Source organism: Dermacentor andersoni, chromosome 4 (assembly GCF_023375885.2).
Source record: "Dermacentor andersoni chromosome 4, qqDerAnde1_hic_scaffold, whole genome shotgun sequence".
NCBI lineage: Eukaryota > Metazoa > Arthropoda > Arachnida > Ixodida > Ixodidae > Dermacentor > Dermacentor andersoni.
Window position 1 is genome coordinate 50,689,691 of NC_092817.1, and position 23,475 is coordinate 50,713,165.

The 23,475-nt window shown below is 44.2% G+C and overlaps 1 protein-coding gene across 1 annotated transcript in view; it reads right to left on the minus strand.

Moving 5' to 3' along the window:
• The window catches only part of LOC126537126 (uncharacterized), a 150,338-nt gene extending 128,318 nt beyond the window's left edge, over positions 1-22,020 (minus strand). Inside the window, exons 1-2 of the mRNA XM_050184280.3 lie at positions 21,738-22,020; positions 119-161 (exon numbers count right to left, since the gene is read on the minus strand). Of these exons, the coding sequence (XP_050040237.1) occupies positions 119-127 (9 nt within the window). The 5' untranslated portion in view covers positions 128-161; positions 21,738-22,020. The remainder of the gene's footprint in view (positions 1-118; positions 162-21,737) is intronic.
• Positions 22,021-23,475: the final 1,455 nt, after the last annotated feature.

Here is a 23,475-nt window from a genome sequence, read left to right on the forward strand (position 1 = left end):
ACAAAGTGGCCCACTTGCTTTGCTCTGTTGGGTTTAACCTTATTGCGCATGTATCTGAGATTCTTGAAGAAAGCTTTGTAGCATTTTTTTTTTAAAGAGTATATGTCGTCTCACTCACCAGCAGCATGGCAGGCCCCTTGCAGGTTGGTGTGGCTTTTCACCTATATAGTGGAATGAAAAGTACCTTGGTAAATATGGTAATAACTGTAATCAGAAAAAAAATAAGGCTGAGGGAAAAGGGAAGGGGGGCAAAGAAAGAAAGGCTGACGGCTTTCCCACCAACAAACATACTGGGTCTGACGAAAAGACAGTCTCCGTACCCACAGCCTGGTTTAGAGTAAACAAATCTTAAGCGTTTCCTTACAGCACATGCCGCGGTTGAGTCTGCCACGCACAGACATTCTAAAGAAAGAAACAAAGAAACGAAGTCAAAGCGAGCGAAACCGCAAGTGACTGTGGGACGCCCAGTCAGCTGCCCGCTGTCTGCGCTGCTCCATAGTTCTTGACACGGAAGATAACTGTCGTTTTCATTCTTGCCAGTTCAGTAGCACAACGAGGAGCGATGGCTGCGACGAAGCGCATACACTCATACTACTACAGGACCTTCGTTTATTTTGACAAATGCTGTACGCCACCGTAAGTGAACGTGGGACAATCCCCGAACGCAGTTATAGGTCATAGCACTATATATATATATATATACAGAGAGAGAGAGAGAGAGCAAGAGATAGATAGATAGATAGATAGATAGATAGATAGATAGATAGATAGATAGATAGATAGATAGATAGATAGATAGATAGATAGATAGATAGATAGATAGATAGATAGATAGATAGATAGATAGATAGATAGATAGATAGATAGATAGATAGATAGATAGGGAAATAGAGAGAGGTGGAAGGGAGGAGAAAAGGGGGAAGAGAAGGAGATAAAGTGAATAGTTTCAAGTCAAAGAGGCATACTTTAAGTCCACATTTCCGAAAAATGGTGCTAGCCATAATGTTTCTAGCAAAAGGACATGCTTTCAATACAGGCTGACCTAAATTATGCAACACAACGTTACCCTTCAGATCGCAAAATTAGAAAGCGCTCTTATTAAGCGAAATCGTAATAACCGATAATGCCTCGACGATATCGCGCCAATTATGACGCCTATACCAGAGCTATGAAGCTCGATCAGCAAAAATTATTGTTTCGTCCGAAATACTTTATTTTTGATAGTCTGATATACGCAGTCATGAAAAACAAAAAAAAAAGAAACACGCAACACAAATAAACAAACGTCAAGAAAGAAAGTGCTATCATCATTTTTTTCTTTCGAATGACTATTCCCATCCTCTTTCTGACGCAGTGCAGCTTCAAAACCAATAACATTCTTTCACTTATGGCGCTTAAAACATATCACTCATGAGATGAAGAACTGATCCGCAATAGTACGTCTGCATGGTCCGCGTGCTTGTCAGCAACATCACGTCACCTTTGTTTCCATTTGGATAACTCCCGTTTTCTTGTTGCAAACTTAGCCACGGCTTACGCGCATAAGGCACCGAGCAAATGTTGAATTACGGATGGCATACTTCTACCCATATTACTGGAAGTATTGGGTTTCACCGCTCGACACCATTGATTCGTCTGTACACGAATTATTTATGACCAATACTGACCCGCCCGTTTTTTCTCGTTTCATATTAGGACACCGACTAATGGTCGAGCGCTTATCTTGTGTATGCGGACGTAACATGTCGTTTGCGTTTTATACAGACTACATTAATCGCAAGAACGTGTATATACAGTGCGCAGATATATGAAAAAAAAAAACAGGAACAACTGGTGGGGGGGGGGGGGGGGTTGAGGCATCACGAAAGCGATTGGCCCTTGGGTATTTACTTGTTCCAGCTTATATCTCTGAAGTCGTGCCCGAGGCATATTCCGCGATCGAAAACGCATCGCTTGATACACCGCGCGTGTAAACCCTTCATGATTTTTACATAAATCCTACGTTCCACAGGGGATCTCGCAACGCCAACGATTGAACCCCTACGTACAACACACGCTGAAAGGATGCAGCCAGATGTATAGGTCAGACAGTACTAGGATCAGACGTCCAATGCATGCACAATTCTGCTTCCACAACCCCCACTTCGTTCACCTCCTCCACATTAACGGCTGAGTGGCTGACTCAAGCCGTCACTTATCTGAGCCAAGTTTACCTGGCAGAATTTTTCAGAGAAGCATTGAGGAATAACGCCAGCGAAGCCCTGGGCTGACTGGCTAGATTTTATTTTTGCTTGATAAATAAAGTGGTTGTTTTCTCCAACTATAGCTTTTCTCTTCAAGCCCGCTTTCTTTCTTTCTTTCTTTCTTTCTTTCTTTCTTTCTTTCTTTCTTTCTTTCTTTCTTTCTTTCTTTCTTTCTTTTTCTTTCTTTCTTTCTTTCTTTCTTTCTTTGTAATTGATCACGCGCCACCTAACTTGAGCAGTTTGTCGTTTGAAAAGTTACCATGACCGCACGCACTCGGTGTAAAAGAGAGAGAGAAAGAAAAGGGAGAAACGTTAACCGGGTGCAGGTATCCGGTGTGCTACACTGCGCGTGGGTTGGGAGAAAGGGGATTAGAAGGGAGGGAGGAAAATAGAGAGAGAGAAGAAAAAAACGGACAGGAAGTACTACAAGCGTTCGCCGAGTCCGGTAGATCGCAAGAAGCAAAACAGTGCTTTAACAGTCTTTTAGCAGTATATGAAGCAACATCTATGTTGGTGGATTGTCTCGTTTGACAGAGGTCAGTCGCCGAACTTGATGAGCAAAGCGGTAAGTGAGCTTCTTTGTGCACAATAATACTGAGGACACCACGCATCCTGTGTAGCACTGCAGATACATGCATACATTCATTGCTGGATTGGTAGCAAGTCTGTAGCTACCGGTCGGACCTTGGTGACACCAGTTTGCCTCGCTCTTCGGTGGAAAAGGCTGGGCGTAGGTCGGGGTTCGAATCAAACGCAACAAGCAGGTTCTGTTCCCTAATGGCAGTTGAGGCAGATGGGCTCCGGAGCCTGCGGTTCCGGTAATGCCTGGTGGCACAGAAGAGGCTAGGCATAGAAGCCGTCATGACCCGGACGGGGCCATGGGCTCACACATTCCGACCTGGAAGGCTCCAGGGTGAAAGGTACCCCACAAGGGTGCAACAGTGCGTCTCTATATGGGACTCCACTACGTTTCTTTACATTAGAGTGGACATCTTCAGATATCGACCATGAATAGTGCTTTATATGAGTTCCTAATTTTTTTTTAAATTGTGACCCGTGCTCTAAATTACTAGATGAAGGGGCCATTACATCTATGAGAAATAAAATATGATTGGTCGAATTAACATAGTTACGCGAATAAATCTTTAATTATTTGCTTTACGGCACATATTTCAATCTACGAATCATGGTGAGTTCGCAGAGCGCATGCACATGGCATGAATTTTCGAGACTGCATCACTTTCGAGATGTTAATTTGGAAGTTGTCCGTCGAAATGCATTGGCGTTCTAGTTACTTTTGCTCAAAGAAAATGCTGCTTAATGCATCGAAGTACAAATATGTACAGGGTGTTTCAGCGAACACTTTCACATTTTTTAAAGAAGATAGCCTGTGGCAGATAGCTCAATTCTAGTTGATGAGCCGTTCTACTCGTAACGGCGGACGCCGATTGCAAAAGAAATTAAAGTACAAAATTGACTAATTAACAGGAATTCACTAATTAACTTTTAGGCCAATTATCTTATGGCCCATATTGCAATTTACACATTCTAGCGGTGGACTTCGCAAGGCGGATCCACTTGGAACGAATTCGCAGGACGACACCAGTTTCGAAATATAAATTCCCGAACTTTGCGGATAAATGCATTGGCGTTCCAGTTACTTGTGTGCTTCAGTGCATGAAACGCTGTTTTGTTACCAAATTAACTGGAACGCCATATTATTTCTCCCCAAAGTTGGATAATTTATATCTCGAAACTGGTGCCGTCTTGAAAATTCGTTCCAGGTGGATCCGCCTTGTGAACTCCATGTCTTTAATTTGTGAATTGCCATATGGTTCATAATCTAATTAATTAGAAACTTAATTAGTGAATTTTTAATATTTAGTCGATTTTGGATCTAAATTTTTTGTGCAAGTATTGTCCACCGCTTCGAGTAGACCACCTCATGAACTATAATTGTGATATCTGCCACAGGCAACTTTAAAAGATTTTTGAAAGTGCTCGCTGAAAGTGTTCGCATGTTTCACGTAACTTGTGCGAAGGATTTAAAAAAATAATTGGTTAGCCGCAGCTGAACCAAACCACCGACATATGATTTGCCGTCATGTGGCCCTCCTAAGAGTACTTTTTTATATTCCACTTAATTGGTTAATTAAGATGAATCACGCAAATTTTTTTTTATATTTACTTTAGGGCCAAGTGCGTTTCGTTGCGTTGTAGAGGGGGCTCAGAAACGACCGATCCAATTTTTCGTGGCAACGTACGTGGTGCGTGGTGATTTTGTTTCGGCGTTTAAAGAAAGTCCGCGAAATATGAAATAAAACCACCTGAGTGCGCTCATGCACTATCGTATTGCAGCCCTCTCAATCGCGGCTCGTGCGAAAGAACCGAGCGTGCGGACCATGGCGAAGTATATATATATATATATATATATATATATATATATATATGGTGAAACACACACAATGGTGTTCCGGTTAATTATAAAAAGAAGAAAAACGCTATTTTATGCACTGAAGCGCAAAAATAACTGGAGTACCAATGCATTTAGTCGGACACATTGAAAATTGATATATAGAAACTGGTGCAGTCCAGAAAATTCGTTCAAAGCGGGTGCACCTTGCGAACTCACCAGTGGTAATTCGTAGATTAAGATATGTTCCATAAGATAATTAATTATCAATTAGCGTAAATATGTTTCTTATTCTATTAAGCATTTTGATTCTCGTAGATGCAGTGGCCACCGCATGGAGTAATTTAGATAAAGGGTTAGAATTGTGCCATCTGCCCCAGGCAACTAAAGAAAAATTGGCTGCAGCCAAAAAGAAGAAAATAAGCACCTTGTATATGCTGTACATAAGCGCACGCAGTCCGCAGTAACGTATCTGACGATCCGCGTTGTTGTCGTTTTCCCGTCCACCGATATCACGGGTGCATGGTTCCGAGGATCTGCCAGCATCGTGGCGAGCCTTCACTCGAGTAAATAATGAAGCAAAAGAAAAACTTAAACGCAACTGGAGTTTTCTCAGGCCGCAGCTCGTTCCACGAGCATACAGACCAGCTGACTACGAACCGAATCCCTTTCCTGGTCCCTGGATCAGTCTAAACAAAGAAGGTTGAACTAAAGAAGCAGCAGGCGATGCGCGTGACCGTTTAATATATGGTGACAACTGAACGGCATCTCGAGTTAATCGCGCGGGCACCGAATCGATGAGAAAACTGGCATTCGCACCCCAGGAGATGCCGATAACTATACCGCCATCTAAAAGGAGTAAAAAAATGCAACAAGATGTTGACCGCAGAATAACTATCAAGTCTCAAGATTGATTTGGCGGCGCTTTAGAAATGTGTGTGAGGAGTGGTGGCGTGGGAGGAGAGGGGGGGGGGGAGGGCCCGGGCCCCCCCTGCCCCTCCCCCGGAGTGGGTGACGTAATGGGTGACTTGAAACGCCTGACTCTGAGAGCGACGACGACGCAAACAACAAAGCAGCCCGGAACATCAGCGACCACAGCCCGGCGCCCAACTGTAGGCTTGCAGTTAAATTTTTGTAGTGGAATACCTGTTCAATAAAAAAATTTTTTTTTCATAGATAGTGCCTATTAAACGGCAATCTATTCTGTATATCTCATAATTTTTGTTACATATTTTTCTTAGTAGATACAAGCGTGTCTTTGCAAACATTATTCAATCGTATCCCACAATCTTGATTCTGGCAATTTTTGTATCTTTTATGACCTGTATCTTGTTCATAAAACATTTATGCGTGATAAGTGCATTCATTCTGCTTTTTGTTTATATATTACTTAAAATATTCAGTGCAGTAGTTCACTTTTTTTTCTCAGAAAAAAGATCTGGCGTAACCTACAAGAACACCTATTTTCCCCATGGTAGGGAAATAGGTAAAGAACCGGAGTTGGTCCGAATTTACGGAGTCCCCCACTACGGCGTGCCTCATAATCAGATCGTGGCTAAGAAATAAACCACACAATGTATTTTTTTAGGACCCCCTATATAAGGACTTCATTTACTCTTTTATCGAACACTGCTCTAGATTTTCTGAACCCATGACGTCACTTCTTAATTTACTATAGTTTTCTTATACTTATGACTTACGTGAAAAGGAGTAGCTGTCACCATAATGGGTGACTGAATCGCCTTATCTTATTTTGGTTGCAATAACGAAGAAAGCTATTTGCACACACGTATACAGGTATATAGGATTGTACACAAATATGCAATTACGAATTTGTGCGGGTTATTTGTACATTGTATCCAAGAAAGGGAGTACGTGTTCTCCAGTTCAAGACTCTGCGACACTTTGGGAGATCGTTTTGTTGCCATTGGTATTCGTGGAGTCTTTCCTTCCTTTTTTTCTTTAATTCTTAACTTTTGCGTGTACCAGCGACGCGATTGTCGGTTAGATTAAGTACTGACAAAAGATGAGCTAATCTGTCTCTTGAATGCAATCAGATAAGGTGATGAATAGAGGAAAAATATTGAAACGACGTCATCACACGGATGATTACACGAGCCTATACCTGCACTGACTTCGGTCAACCAGAGTGCACATAGTATAGGGATGTCTGAGACGTGTTCTCCAGCACATTCCAACCGTTTTCTCAGATACAGTTGACTGAAGTTGCACGTTGGGATTGTTGGTATATTATGATCGAGGCAAACGGCGTAGCGCATCGGAAACAGGACAAAAGAAGAACAGAGACAACACACACGTTTGGCGCTATGCGAAACGTGTGTGTCGTCTGTGTTCTTCTTTTGACATGTTTCTGATGCGCTGCGCCGTTTGCTTCCATCTCAGACATAAGTTAGTCTCAATCAATAGCGGGAAACTTGTGAGCGACATTATGATCCAGATTATGAACAGGCCACATATAAAAAGCAACCGGCGACTGCCCAACCATTTCTGAAACGTTTTCAGCGTGACACTTGTCGTGGTTGTAAGCGCAGGATTTATCGACACCTGCACAGTCGGCAGCTTAACTTGCGACCATCTTATAGCAGCTTCGTCTCCTCACAAGTCCCTCGCGAGCATGACGATTCCAGAAGCGTGACCTACACCCCACCCCCCACCCCCTTTCTCAGCTTACCCCACTGTCGGATCAGACATGTGGTACGCATCGACACAATGCCGGGAGCTGTAATTGCGAGTGACAGCTTGACGCGAAGCTCCCGTCACTTGACAGCGTTTGTGCAGTGTGCATGGGGTGCCGTATATACTGCGGAGCTACGTGTGCGAATCTTCCAAACGAACTGCACTATGACTTGTCCCACTCCCTGCTCCACATATATAGGCATGCGAACCATTCTATTATACACATACTGGGGTGGTATTCTCGGGCGATCACTTTCTGATAAATATATATATATATATATATATATATATATATATATATATTGATGGTGGTTCGCTCCGGGCCACCGTTAGATGCGCGTCGACCGCTCCTCGAAGAGGCAGCACGTGTGTCGAGTGAGCTCCAGAACAACAATCTAACAATCTGCGATGTTGATTCCTACAGATAACCCATGGCCCTCAGTCTCCAGCAGCTGCGGAGCACCTGCCCAAGGCGGTGGTCAGACCTGTAACGCAGCAGAAGGTGTTAAGAATCGCTGGATCCGGACAGGCCGCCAATAAAACTGACCCTATCAACCTTTAACAGCTGAACTCGGTCGAGTGAGAATAGCTTAGCAGGACTCTTTGAGGGACTATCAGACATTGTTTAGGACATCATCGGCCTTATAGTGAGATTAGAAGAACTGGTGAGGCTTATTGCTGAATAACGGCCTCTGCTATAGAGGTCTCTCAGATTTGAAGCTATACGGGGTGGGATTTCTAATCCATAAGGACATAGCGGACAACATTGATGAATTATACAGCATTAATGAGAGGGTAGCAGCAGTCGTAATAAAACTTAAAAAGAGGTATAGATTAAAGATAGTACAAGCCTACGCTCCTACATCCAGTCACGATGATGAGGAAGTAGGTCCGTTTTATGAAGACGTTGAATTCGCGATGAGAAAAGTGCAAACTCGATATACTCGTGACTTCAATGCAAACGTGGGGGAAAAGGCAGGCAGGTGAACAGGCAATTGGCAACTACGGCGTTGATTCTGGGAACGCTAGAGGAGAGATGCTGGTAGAATCAACAGAAAGGAATAAGCTAATAATAATCAACACCTTTTTCAAGAAGCGTAGCAGCAGAAAGCGGACCTGGAAAATCCCTAATGGTGAAACAAGAAATGAAATTGATTTCATACTTTCTGCCGATCCCACCATAGTGAAGGATGTAGAACTGATAGGTAGGGTAAAGTGCAGTGATCATAGGTTTGAGAGAGCTAGGATTCACCTCAATTTGAAGAGAGAAAGAGTAAAATTGGTCAACAAAAAACAGGTCAACCTAGAGGCAGTAAGGGTAAAAGCAGACATATTCACGCTGGTGCTTGCAAACAAATAGGCAGCCTTAGAACAGAGAGATGATAATCACATAGAGGTAATGAATGAAACCGTAACTAGGCTGGCTTCAGAGGCAGCAATTGAAGTGGGCGACAAGGATCCAAGGCAACCAGTAGGCAAGCTCTCCCAAGTAACAAAGGACATAATAAAGAAACGACAAAGGATGAAAGTGTCTAACTCAAAGAATTCGTGGAGCTGTCAAAACTGATCAACAAAGCGAAAATAAGTGATATTAGAAATTATAGCGTGAGAAAGACTGAAGAAGCCGTAAGAAATGGACGCAGCCCTAAATCAGTGAAAAAGAAACTTGGCGTAGGACAAACCAAGAGGTATGCACTGAAAGATAAGCAGGGTAATATTATCAGCAATTTAAGAAGCATAGTAAAAGCAGTGGAAGAATTCTAGACTTACCTGTACAGTACCCAGAGGACTCAGGATGACTCCATTCAAAACGGTAATGAACAGGATACAGAAGCTCCTATAATTAGCGATGAGGTCGGAAGGGCCTTGCAAGACATGAAACGGGGAATAGCGGCAGGAAAACATGGAATAATAGTCAATTTAATCAAAGATGAAGGAGACATAATGCTTAGAAAACTGGGGACTCTCTATACGAAGTATCTCCTGGGACCCTTGCAGTCCACAAACTGGAAAAACGCAAACATTATACCAATCCACAAAAAAGGAGACGTTAAAGAATTGAAAAAATATAGGCCCATTAGTTTACTCCCAGTATTATATAAAATATTCACCGAGATAATCTCCAATAAAATAAGGGCAACACTGGACTTTGGTCAACCAAGGGAACAGGCTGGCTTCAGGAAGAGATACTCTACAATGGATAACATCCATGTCATCAATCAGGTAATCGAGAAATCCGCAGAGTACAATGAGCCTCTATATATGGCTTTCATATATTACGAAAAGGCATTTCGTTCAATAAGGATACCCGTAGTCATAGAGGCATTATATAATCAAGGAGTACAGACTGCTTGCGTAAATATACTGGAAAATATCTAGAGAGATTCCACAACTGTATACCTTTATTCTACCCAAGAAAAATAGGAAGATACTTATAAAGAAAGCGGTCAGACAAGGAGACACAATATATCCAATGCTATTCGCTGCGTGCCTGGAAGAAATATTCAAGCTATTAAACTGGGAAGGCTTAGGAGTAAAAATCTACGTCGAATACCTCAGCGACCTTCGGTTTGCCGATGACATTGTTCTATTCCACAACACTGCAGACGAGTTACAACAAATGATTGAGGATCTTAACAGAGAAAGCGTAAGAGTGAGGTTGAAGATTAATATGCAGAAGACAAAGATAATGATGAATAACCGGACAAGGGAACAAGAGTTCAGGATCGCCAGTCAGCCTCTATAGAGTCTGTGAAGGAGTAGGTTTTCCTACAGATCAATTAATCTCAGGGAACCCTGATCATGAGAAGGAAATTCATAGAAGAATAAAAATGGGTTGGATTGCATACGGCAGACATTGTCAGCTCCTGACTGGAAGCTTACCATTGTCATTGAGAGGAAGGTGTATAATCAGTGCATTTTACCGGTGCTGATATATGTGGCAGAGACTTGGAGACTGACAAAGAAGCTTGAGAACAAGTGAAGGACTGCACAAAGAGCGATAGAACGAAGAATGTTAGGCATAACCTTGAGAGACAGAAAGAGAGCGGTTTGGATCAGAGAGCAAACGGGTATATAGCCTATATTCTAATTGACGTTAAGAAAAAAAAATGGTGCTGGGCAGGTCATGTAATGCGCAGGTTACACCATTAGGGCTGCAGAATGGGTACCAAGAGAAGGGAAGCGCAGCAGAGGAAGGCAGAAGGCTAGGCGGTGCGATGAAATGAGGAAATCCGCAGGTGCAAGTTGGAATCGGTTGGCGCAGGACAGAGATAATTGGAGATCGCAGGGAGAGGCCTTCGTCCTGCAGTGGACATAAAATAGGCTCATGATGATGATGAAACTGCGATGTGGTAAACGCGGTTTAAACCATGAATCCGGGATTTGAAAGAGGTGTAGCGTGGTTGGACTGTAGCGTGCTTCTATTGCACCCTCCAACGTAATGCAGTCGCCGTGGTCGCGAGTCCAACCCGCGGCCTGATGTTCGGAAGCAAAACGTCGTACCATCTGCGACGGGTGACGTCCCCATCGAACCTGCTCCTTACTCATTCTAACGCAAAGGTACTCAGCTATCACCCAAAACAGAACGCGGCGAAAGAGCGTCCGCGTCGAACGTGCCAATGCGCGGCTGCTGTTTTGCGTAAAACAAGTACGCCAGATGCACGGTGCCCCATAAGACACACCATTCCGCGGTAAAAGCAAACGAAAAAAAACTGCCAAAGATAAACAAACACTGTAAACAACAGAAAAGTCAAGGTTTTAAGGGTCACACTTGCCACACATGCCGTTGACGAGAGGTCGTCGGGAGGGAACGAGCTGGCGCAGGTAGACACTGCTTACTGTATGTTGCTTGGTGTCAAGCGTGGATCTGATTAGGCTGCGGGCGGTCACAGACGATGCGCCACGCTTGGCTGCATCCCACGCGGTCGCACGGCATTCTGCCGGCCAGAGAATGCCTTCGTGTAACCGGCGATTGACCTTATGCCGTGCACGACCGCGAGTGGCCGCAGCTGCGCGTGAAGTGGACAACCCGTTTGTTTGAAAGGGTTCGAAATGTCAGGGGTCTGCTCGGCGAAGCCAGGGCTCCGACCGAGCGGACGTCGTCGAGTCCATGTTTGACAATGGACCGCCGGTGCTCGAGACAGCAGAATGAGACGACCGCGGCCGAGGCGATGCTCTGAAACGTTTCAGAACCGGGAGTGTAGCATCATATGTCCGTTCATTTCGGACGCGGCGTTATAAGGGTGTTTATTCTATGCTGCAGAAGCACTAATTGATTAGAGGGATAACGATCGAGGTGCTGAATCTCTCGGCGCCTCAGTGATTTAGTAACGTCATTATTCTTAGCGGTAACTTGATCAGATGACTACTCATTAATTACGCAATTGTTACCTTTCTTGAGTATACAGCGTACGACATATACGCACCTAATCGATCACTGTTCAGCGAGGTTTCGACTCCTAAGAAAAGGTCTCATTCACTGACAGAAACCATTACCCGAGGCAGATTGGCGTGCTGCTGAGTTTGTACTAGTACAAAACAAGGCTGAGAGCTGCGCCAGTTGATACACAACTGAAGGGGAAAACCAAAGAAAAAAAAAACATGTACACAAGCAAGACCGTTATAGGACAAGGCTGGTTCCCATACCGTCGTGTTCTTGCTTGTGTAGGTATTTTTTTTCTTCTTTTGCTGGTTTTTACGTGGAATCCTGTACTAATCCTAATGGCCGCTGTTGCGGCTAACGACCGCTATATAAGCTTCCTTTTGTGAATTGTGCTTTATAAACATCTGAAAGTGGCCCAAAGTCTCTGTTTTCGGTAATTCCCCTTGAACGATTGGGAGGCGCAAGCAGAATACATTTTCTTACAAGTCACTTCAGTCCCGTGGCTTTGCAGCCAATGTTCTTTTCGCACAAAAATACGCGGTTCAGATTGAAATCAAACACAATACGCTAAATGTGTTCGCTTTAAATGCTCTACGGGCTGCAGCTATAGCAGAATTACAAGATCCGGTTAGTACGTTGGTTGGTTGGTTGTTTGATTGATACTATAATTGTATGCCGATGCGCCGCATGTCGGTGTTTCAATATTACATGGCATCCTGTATAAAAGCTCACATGTTCCGATATAAACCTGTATGACCATTAATAATATGGTAAAACCTGCAATAAAGTTTCTTCACTCACTCACTCACTCACTCACTCACTCACTCACTCACTCACTCACTCACTCACTCACTCACTCACTCACTCACTCACTCACTCACTCACTCACTCACTCCCTCACTCACTCACTCACTCACTCACTCACTCACTCACTCACTCACTCACTCAAAACACATGTGGGTGTTTTAATAGAGCTCTTTTCGGTGGTCGCGACGCGCGTGGGAGCCCATATGTCAGTGCCAAGCGATTGCCGAGAGTTTAACGCCGAATGTCTAACAGCTGATTATGTTCCAACACCGTGTTCCACACACGCTCGCAGACACGTGCGTGAACACGAGGAAGCTGAGAGAAAAAAGCTGGCAGATCCTACGCCCTGCGGGAATCGACGCTGTGCGAAGCAGTGTGCGGGGAGCTATACCAAGTTAACGAAACGACCATGACAGCACCAAGACGTATAGGAGGCTGTTTCGTGACCTTCACGACGCGCATGTCATGACATTCATGTCATGTCCCATCATTTACGTTCGTCATACATTCTGTTCGTCATAACTACCATGTTAACGAAACGACCATGAGAGCACCAAGACGTAGGCGGCTATATTAGATTAGATAGATAGATAGATAGATAGATAGATAGATAGATAGATAGATAGATAGATAGATAGATAGATAGATAGATAGATAGATAGATAGATAGATAGATAGATAGATAGATAGATAGATAGATAGATAGATAGATAGATAGATAGATAGATAGATAGATAGATAGATAGATAGATAGATAGATAGATAGATAGATTATGCCTAACGGCCAAAAGCAACGAAGTACTTATTAGATACGCCGTAGAAGAGGACTGCAGATTAATTTTGACCGCCTGTGGTTGCCTAACTTGCTAACTTGTACCCGCAGCTAGGTACAGGAGCCTCGTGCTCAGCAGCAGAATGCCATAGGTACGGCGGAGATTTGGTGTTACGGAGAGCTTCGAGACTTCTGTAACTTTGCCGTCTCGATATCTTTAGCTGTTTTGCGTTAACCCCATATTCTGTGAGAACCAGTGGCTGTAGAAGAATATTCACATTTTCGTTCTAGGCGAAACAAACACCACTCAACTCGGTTAAGCGTTTTGCGTGTATATATGAATATCGATATTGGAGTTGGGGCTGAACTAAAGCTCCCTCTTAAGCGGGTGAAACGCGATAGCGCAACATATTTTTTACTGATGTTATCAATAAACATCCGAGTGAAGGCTATGATTGAAAGACCTCCTTTTGTTTGATTCGTTTTATCGCCTTCAGGCAACCTTTCGTAAACGACAAAATACATTAAACCATCTTTTTTTTTTAACGTTAGAACGGTCATATAAGAGCAAAGGTGGATGAGTAGCTAACGGGAACAATCTGTGCATAAATAAATAAATAAATAAATAAATAAATAAATAAATAAATAAATAAATAAATAAATAAATAAATGGAAACAGTGGCCTGCATGGCATGACAAGGGATGTAGTTTGATAAGGAACTCAAAACCAAGACTAAGGAAGAGGTTGGTTGTCAATTCTTGCCAAAGGTTCAGTCATTGATTGCCTCTCTCGCAAGCCCAGCGGAAACGCACAAATCATGCGGTCTGTAGTCTTCGGTTGTGCGCTTTTCTCGGAGCTATGGCAGTCAGCATGGTTAATAAGACGGCCGTAGTGTTTAGTATAAAGTGCCACGTCAATCAACACTCTTCAGATGATGCATGGCACGCTGAATCGAAGCTCGGGATAAAGTAAATGAAGGTGGCGATGACGACGGTCTAGCTGACACCAGCATTGTTGTTGACACGCATATGAGGTAAACCTTCGTCCCGTTATACGCATGCGTTAGCAAATAATGCGAATCGGTTTACAGAAGCCGCAGATACTAACATCAGAAGTAAAAAAAAATTGCGTGAGATTTTCGTATTTCCCTGTAAAAAAAAACTACAAAAAAGAAAAAGAAAGAAAAGATATCGTGTTTATTTCTCAATAGTGGTGTATGTCACATGATTTTGCTATATATAGGTTGTACTCGTTGCGATGTCTTTTTCTTTTTTTCATGTTTGCTAGAATATATCAATCACGTGCAACAGAATTCTCCAGTTTTTAGTAGCGCTGTTTTAATAATGCCGCACAAAACCTCCCTGGTGTGTGCGTTCCGGCACCATCGCACTGAACAGCTCTTCAATTCCCTAACATTAAGCCGCCCGAGCATCGACCTGCCGGCGTGTCGGCGCCTTATAGGACCTTTATTTTTTTCGTGGCGACGAGTGACGTAAACCTCGAATTCAGCGCACTCTCGCCCCCGCACCACCACCACACCGCTTTGATCCTCGCGTGTAAATATATAGGTATACCTGCTGACCGTCATGTGTTCCAACGGCAGCTTGCAGCGGTAATGGTGCAATTGCGATTTATTGAGATTCTAGCATGTGTCGATCGTGTGCAGCAATATCGATGTGATTCCAGGTGAATCAAGGCTGAAATATGCGTTCTTTTCTCCTGCAGAAGTATCTTCAGCTGCAGTTCTCCTGCAGCTCAACATATATACTATCAGCCGAACCACATGAAGTGCATCTTCAGCCGGCACCACGCTGTGTCGTCCGTTTCAGCCGTTTCGGTTGGCAGTGCGCTCATCGATTTGACGACATGCAGCGTTTCGAGTTCGGCACGAGTTCACAGCTCTGTTGCGCTCGCCTCTTCGAAGTTCAGGCTATAGGGTTCAGGCATCTGGGCTAGTTGCTTATAAATCGCTCGCTCAGGCAGGGCTCGACAACCCGGATGCGCACAGGAGGCAACACGACACAGCGCTGTGTCACGTTTGTGTCAGTGTGTCCTTGTGCTTGAACGCTACAAAAAACAAGTGATTAACAGGCTGATTAACAGTCCCGGCTGTATCATTACGCTGATATGGAACATTTACTTCTCCAAATCCACGGTATGGTGCGTGCGTTATTGGGATTTATCGAGCAAGCAACGATCGCTTCTTCGAGTGTATGTCCATCGGAAGTGGCGGAATTTTTCGAACCGTACAAGGCGATTTGTGGATACAGCAAATGGCTATATCTTTGCAATGTGTGTTTGGCTAGTTGGTAGATACTCGGGGGATGGAAATTAGCAGAAAAAATAACATCGCTAAGGCTATATATTTTCATCACATCGTTGCACTGGGACAAAATGAGCGCCCGGATGCGTGTTAAAAAATTAAAATTAAATTATGGGGCTTTACGTGCCAAAACCACTTGCTGATTATGAGGCACGCTGTAGTGGGGGACTCCGGAAATTTCGACCACCTGGGGTTCTTTAACGTGCACCTAAATCTAAGAACACGGGTGTTTTCGCATTTCGCACCCATCGAAAGCCCGGATGCGTATATATATATATATATATATATATATATATATATATATATATATATATATATATCTTTTTTTACGTATATAGCGATATCGTGAGTAAAAGTTCGCACAATTAAGTGTTAAGCTGATACCAAAGAAAACCGTTAGATTAATCTTGACCAATAAATTGCGCTTCCTTGGGGCTGCGCGTATACACCTGGACAAAATTAATATCGTCCTGTAAAATTCTGCACACTGCTGCTAATCTGGTCCTGTACTTTTACAGCGCTGCATCTCTGTATATACATGCGTTTGGAGGGAAAGAGATACGGTTCGTTTGCTCAGAAAATGTTGGTTAATTTAGATGTTTGAATTTCTTAACTACACCATGGCACCCATGACGTCACATGTTTGGCTGTATCTTCGTGTGTATGGGTCAGGCCGACCTTTATGCCTTCCCCTAAATACTCTTTCTCACGTGGCTTCTAGTACACAATATATATCAACAGAAACTGCTAGGTTGAGTTTTTCTTTTTTCTTCTCATTTCCGATGAAATATCTGTCTAATAATGAGGGCTTAAGTGAGGTGCCTAAGAACTATGCCTGCCAACTCTCAACCGAATTTTTAGTAAAGCTTACGAATTTGCGCCCGTTTTACGATCTTACGAATATTGCGCAGTGTTTCACGAAAAATAAGCTCTGTACGCAGAAAGGCTTCGTTCGTCGATTCTGAAACTCCTGTTGGAAGCCTTGCGATGGCTAAAAAATGCAGGAGGGATACTTGCTTCGAGCAAGTTTGGACAGAAAAGTTCCTGAAACAGTCGCTCGAAAAGTCCTTGTAATCTAGCAATGTGTTGCTTGTCACTATTTGCTGGGCCAAGTTTGTTGCTGCTTGTACGCCGCGTCTGAGGTTAAATCATATTTATTAAAGTGATTATGTAACCCTTGGAAAGCCGTGCGCTCACGGCAGGCATTAATGAAAAACAAAACGCGTGCTATCCCCCCCCCCCCCCGCTCTTCCCTCTTCGGTGTCGTCTCGGCGAGAGTTTCTGCGAATTTTAAAGTTCGCATCTTGGCAGGTATGCTAACACCCATGACTCAGCAAGATGCTTGTGCATAAGAGAGAGAGAGAGAGAGAAGGGACCAGACTGAGTGCAGTTTGCTACCCTACACGTGAGGAGGGGAATGGGGAGTGAAATAGAGAGAGAGAGAGAGAACACATGAGTCTATAACGCACTTTCACATGCACTAAGTAAGGTGTAGGATGTCTATAGTCGGGCACTCAAGTCTGTTGCCTTCAGGTAGTGAAAAAGAGCTCGAACTGCTTTCTGGGCTAATGAACTGTGAGGCCAGGCTCCCAAGATCTTTGCTTTCGTAAATGGCCTGTCATCCAGTCTATTCAAGACACACTGGAGAGTCTCACGTTGATTATCGAAGCGAGAACAGTGACACAGAAGATGACTGATGGTCTCTTCACACTTTGCACGTAGCGCACATTGGTGAATCCACCATTCCAATACGATAGCTGTAGGAGTTGGTGAATGCTACTCCGACCCGCAGCCGACACAGCAGTATTGCGTCACGCCGTGAAAGGTTTGCTGGTAATTTAAGTTTCAGTGACGGGTCGAGGCTGCATAAACGACATTTAGAGTTTTGTGGTGTATGCCAGTAACTTAAAACGATGGTACGAGCGAGACTGCGAAGCTCTCTTGCAGCGTCTACTCTCGATAAAGGTATAAGGATCCGGTACGCCAGCCTGGGCACATCGGGCAGCGTCATCGGCGAGGTGATCACCAACGATGTCACAATGTCCCGGCAGCCACTGAAAAATGATATCATGTCCTCGTTCAGAAGCGCAAAGGCAAGTTTCGTTGATTTTGGACACCAGCTGTTCATAATTGCCACGTCGTAAACCTCGCGAGCTCTGGAAGGCAGCTTTCGAATCACAAAATATTGTCCATTTGTTAGGCGGTCCTTTTTCAATGTATTCAGCCGCAGCGCGAATAGCGGTCAGTTCGGAACCTGTAGATGTCGCTACGTGTGAAGTCTTAAACTTGATGACGACCGATTGAGATGGTATAACAACGGCGCCCGTGGAATTTTCCGAGACGGAACCGTCCGTTCGGGGTGCACGTTTCTTGGGATGTTTGCCACCGTAATGGTGTCTGATTTTGTTCGGGATTTGCATTTTCTAGCCGTGCTGGTTGTGGTACGTTATGCCGACCGTGTTCATAATGTATCTTCCCGTCGTGGTGGTCGACAGGCGTTCGAGCTGCGAGATGCGTTGTGCTTCGGCTATTTCTTCCAGGGTGTTGTGTACGCCCAGCTGAGCCAGGAGCTCGGTGCTCGTCGATTACGGGAGGCCCAGGGCTATCTTGTACGTTTTCCTTATGAGCGTGTTGATCTTGTTCTTTTCCGCTACGTACGATACGCTACGTACGCTATACGTGTGGTAGGCGGCTACGTAGGCGATGTGGCTGACAACGAAGGAGTGGATCAGTCGAATGACGTTTTCTTCCTTCATGCCCGCGTGTCTATTGGTTATTCTCTTTATGAGTCTCGTGGCGCTGGTCACTTTGCCTTCGATCTTCCTCACGGTTTTTTTTTTTTTTATTGAAATGAATATTAAGAGAGGTTGACGCCTTTATGGTGGCACCAGCTACTCCTTGTCACTTGGCAAAGGAAACAAATTTGCGTAAAAAGGGAGAATAGCGACACGAAATATGGCACTCAGTAGAACACTGGATGAATAAAAAATATACAGTCCAACAGTACATGAGCCGCAAAGTTCTGTGCATTAGTTCAGTCCACATACGCTTATATAGAAGTCAGATGTTTTGAACAGCCAAAACACACAACACATGTAATGCACTGCAAGTACAGAACAGAATTATACATATTGCGTAAAAGTTGCGATTACCACATAAACCAATTATGAACCACGAACAACGTTTGTGTTACTCATTTAGCGTATTCGGATCATCTGATACCTAATATTTTCTCAAAATGTTGGTGTCCTCTAAAAACTTTTTCAGAGCAGGACACGCTCTTTTTTGAAGGCCCGCAGTTGGCCATGGGCCAAGTATCTTTTTTAGAGTGAATGGACTTCTGTCTAATATAAACAAATTAGCTTGCAGTACCGTTTTTTGTGTGTGGTATTTCGTGCACTCGAGAAGAAGATGATGCACATCTTCATCTGGATGGCCACAAGAACACTGCGGACTAGAGACACGTTTTATCCTGTACAAGAAGTGTTTCGTAAATGCAGTACCAAGACGCAGGTGGTGTACCAATGTTTCAAATTGTCTGTTGTCTCTTAGATTTCGCCGTTAGCTCCGTTGGCCTCAATAATCATTGCGAGGATTTTAATCTTGTTTACTTTGGGTATTGCGTTTCTGTCTTGGGTATACAGGTCGATTTCCTCGTACTCCCGGGGTCCCGTGTAGCTCTTTGGTGGCATGCCTCTGCGCGTGGGCCGGTAAAGGAGTAGTTCGGACTTGCTCGGAGAGCATATGAGGCCTGTTCCTTGGAGGTACATCTCTTCTCTTCTCTTAACTACATTGAAGCACGCGAACGAAAACAACTTTTCAAGGTGGCATTGGCAGCTTCATTTATCACTTACGTTTTTGTCTCTGGCAAAATATAATATGCACTTGTGATAGGCACTGCGTATTCGGTGCATCAGAGTTGTGATGTCCTATACCTTAGCTCAATATTATCATTTTAATTTCTTCTCTTCTCTTAACTACCTTGAAGTACGCGAACGAAAACAACTTTTCAAGGTGGCATTGCCAGCTTCATTTATCACTTACGTTTTTGTCTCTGGCAAAATATAATATGCACTTGTGATAGGCACTGTGTATTCGGTGCATCAGAGTTGTGATGTCCTATACCTTAGCTCAATATTATCATTTTAATTTCTTCTCTTCTCTTAACTACCTTGAAGTACGCGAACGAAAACAAATGGAAGTCGTTAGTATAGCCGCGTGTTGTACATGGAGTAGTCAACGATGAATTTAAAAGATTCCCCTCTTATTAATTTTAATTTATTGATCTCAATTCGCCTGAATGAAAACAACTGTAAGTTGTTAGCAGCCACATACTGTATACAGTCGTCACCGGTCAGCATTGTCTTTATGGCTCGAACTGATTAACAAGCTATAATACATTACTAGCTTCGGGACCAAGCGGTATCTATTACAGTGTTATAAAACACAAAACGCAGAGAAACACCTGAAAACGTTGTTTTCAAGCAGGTGTGAGTTTAGACCTGTCTGTTTTTTTCTTCTCATTTAATTTCACGTGTATATCCCTCGATCGCTCTTTACGTCACCTTACAAATAAAGCTAAGTTTCATGGCAGTTTTTGCTTTAACATAAAGAACGGCACTGGTGTTGGCTGCTCGCTGAACCACCGAAGAGCGTCATACACCAGAACTTGGGTAGAAGACACAAGCTCTGTCATAACATTATTATTATTATTATTATTATTATTATTATTATTATTATTATTATTATTATTATTATTATTATTATTATTATTATTATTATTATGCGTTATAGCCAGAACAGACATGAGTTAACTGAATTACAATAACGCACATCGCGGCCAGTGGGCGCGCACTTCGTAGTTATAGTTACGTACCTCGATACAGCTCGTAACATTTGTGGCTCCTTCAGTGCCAAAAACAAGGTAATGAAAAAAAAAAAAAAAACAGAGCGCTAGCAGTCTACACATCTCTTCGGTCTCCTTGTTGGCGCTAATTTTAAATTATGTGTTCTATAGCTTCCCAAAGCAACGCAAGAGCTGAGAGACTCCGTACACAGGGGTCCGCTCTGGGTTGATTCCGACCGGCCGGGTTTTTTTTTTTTTCTTTTTATGCGCACCCAAACGACGGTACGCGATCGAGCTTTTGGATTCCGCGCCCGAGTCGGAACGCGACATCCGCGGACATCGAACCCGCTACCTCGTCCGCAGCAGCAGAGCGTCGTGGGCACTGAGCCACAATGACGGGTGTCGGGGCTGAAGAACCGCAGATGGACCGACATCAACGAGCTCAGCGGTAGCAAACATTCACGTTACCTTTACTCGCGCAAAGCTTAGTTCATAAAATACACGTTGCTATATACTGAGTGTTTCTACCAATTTACTGCCAAAACATTTTAGAGATCACCTTTGGCAGATAGCACAATTGTAATTCTTTGAGCTGGATAACTCGAAGAGGTAGACGTTATTTGCACGAGAAATCGAAATGCATAGTTTAATTATTACTAGAATTCCCTCATTTGGTTTTTTTAACTAACTAGGTGTGATCGGCACGTATTGCAATTAAATTGTAGTCGGGGACTTCGCAAGGCAGATCTACTTGGAACGAGTTCTGAGTATGACACACGTTTCGAGATATTAATTCCCGAACATTGCGAAGAAATGCACAAGGCGGCCCACTTACTTTTATGCTTCAAAGCATAAAGCGGCGTTTTGATCAAAATGTAAGTGGAACGACGGTGGCTTTTTTTCCTTAATTTATATGGTACGTATCTCCAAATGGCTGTCATCCACAGGTTTTTTTCCAAGTACATGTGCCTTGCAATCTCACCGGCTACGATGTGTAAATTACAATAAATACTGTAGAATAATTAGATAAACAGTTAATTAGTGCTGTTATTTTTTTAATGAGAAGTTAGTTCTTCTTTAATTATGAATTTCGGTTTCTCGCGCAAACAATGTCCGCCTCTCAGGGTAATACAGCTCAAGGAATAAAATTGTGCTATCTTCCACAGGCGATGTTGAAACAAACATTTTTTTTTTTTGTCAGCCTTCGCCGAAGCATCCAGTATATTACGTACGACTTCTGTGAGAGCTTACCGTGCAAGGAAGGCAAGGAAGTCTTTCGCGGAAGAACAAGGAGGCGTCGTCCGTCGACGTCTCTCGCCGAGTCGAAGCAGCAGGCGGAGACGGAGAGGGGAGGAACACCGAGAAGCGTCTCGGCCGCGACGGAACGCGTGACGAAGTCGCGGCATCGGGAGAGCCGCGGTTTTAACCCATTTCGCGAGGAGGCGGCGGCTTCAACGCGAACCACTGGCGAGGGTGGGGGGGGCGGAGGGGAGTGGGGAGGTCGATACAGCGAAGGCGTCCTCCTCAGCTGCTGCTGCTGCTGCTGCTGTGTTTGATGCGACCGCCTGCCTGCGTGCAGGCGTCTCGCAATCGTCGCAGCAGCCGCAGCAGCACGCGGCAGCTGCAGCACGCGCCCGCGCCTCTTGCGTCGGCGACCTTCGCGAGATCGCGCCGAGAAGGTTCGAAGAAGCGACGGCGGCGAAGTCGGCAGCGAGCCCGACGACCACCGCCGTCTACGAGCCGTCGCCGAGGCATGGAACCCGCACGGTGCTCGGAGGCGAGAGCGGGAGGCCACCGTCTAGACGCGCCTGTCGGGACCGCCGCTTCGAGTGGCCGACGCTCTGTACGCTACGGCCACGCGCCGCCAAGCGATGAACGCAGTGGAAAAAAAAAAGAACGAGAAAAAAAGAAAGAACAGAAAAATAGAAGGGGGACCCGGGGCTCAGCGCGAGGGAGAGTGCCCCGCGGTGATCGCGAAAAAATTTAAATGAGCGGGTACGAAAAAAAAAAACGAGAAGGGTTGAAGCCACGTGATCAAAGCGCCGTGTCGGCTGTGTTTAACGTTTCTGTTTCTTTCTCTTTTTTTTTTCTTCTACTTTCCTTGCCGGACTTTTTGTCGCGCGTTTAGACACTTTGGAAATGAGCGCGAGCTTCTTTCATGGAGTCGGGGAAAGCAACGAAGGCCTCGTCAAAGATATTATTTTAATTTATTCTGAATTTTCTGCCACGTTATACTCTGATATCTCTATCATGCTGGCGTGAGTTGACGCGCTTGTCATGCGCCTTAATTGTGTTTCTTATCACGCTAAGCTGCGCGATACACCAGCGACTCGAACGTATAGCTAAGGAACCATTACTTTTGTAAAGGAGCGCTATCAAGTCGAACGCGTGCGGTCGAAAAGAAAAAGAAGCAAAGATAACGATCTGATAGTGACATTAGCTGCGCTTTGTTGCTTTACTTCGTGACAGTGTGCGGTTCCGCTCATGAGTTCGGCAGCTTCGCTCTTCTCATTTCTTGTTCTACCGGGACTCCTTTGTTCTACACGTAGTCACGAAGCTCCAAAGGGCAAGCACGCCCGTGTTAGTGTCCCACACATTGACGACAGCGGAGGTACAAATGTCATATTTTGTTTTAAATTTGTTTTACAAAGTATAGCGGCAGTTCCCGGCGAACAAAAAAGAAAAAGAACATTGTCAGTTCCGCCCGAAGGGCGAGGCATTGACTGCGATAGCAAGGTTTAGCTGTACGCTTGAACTCCTTGGACGATGTGGTACCTGTGGGTGCGGCATGGCAAGAAGCAGCATGCAAGGCATATTCTATACGTGTATAATCTATACGGCGCTCGAGTTCTTCTTCTGTCACTGTAAAGTTGTTCACACCTTGCCTATATGTTCTTTACAAAATTATTCCTCCGAATTTTGAGAATGACAACCCGTAAACAAAGGTCACCAAAGAAAACACCGACAGTGCATGCCTTTTATCTTAAAT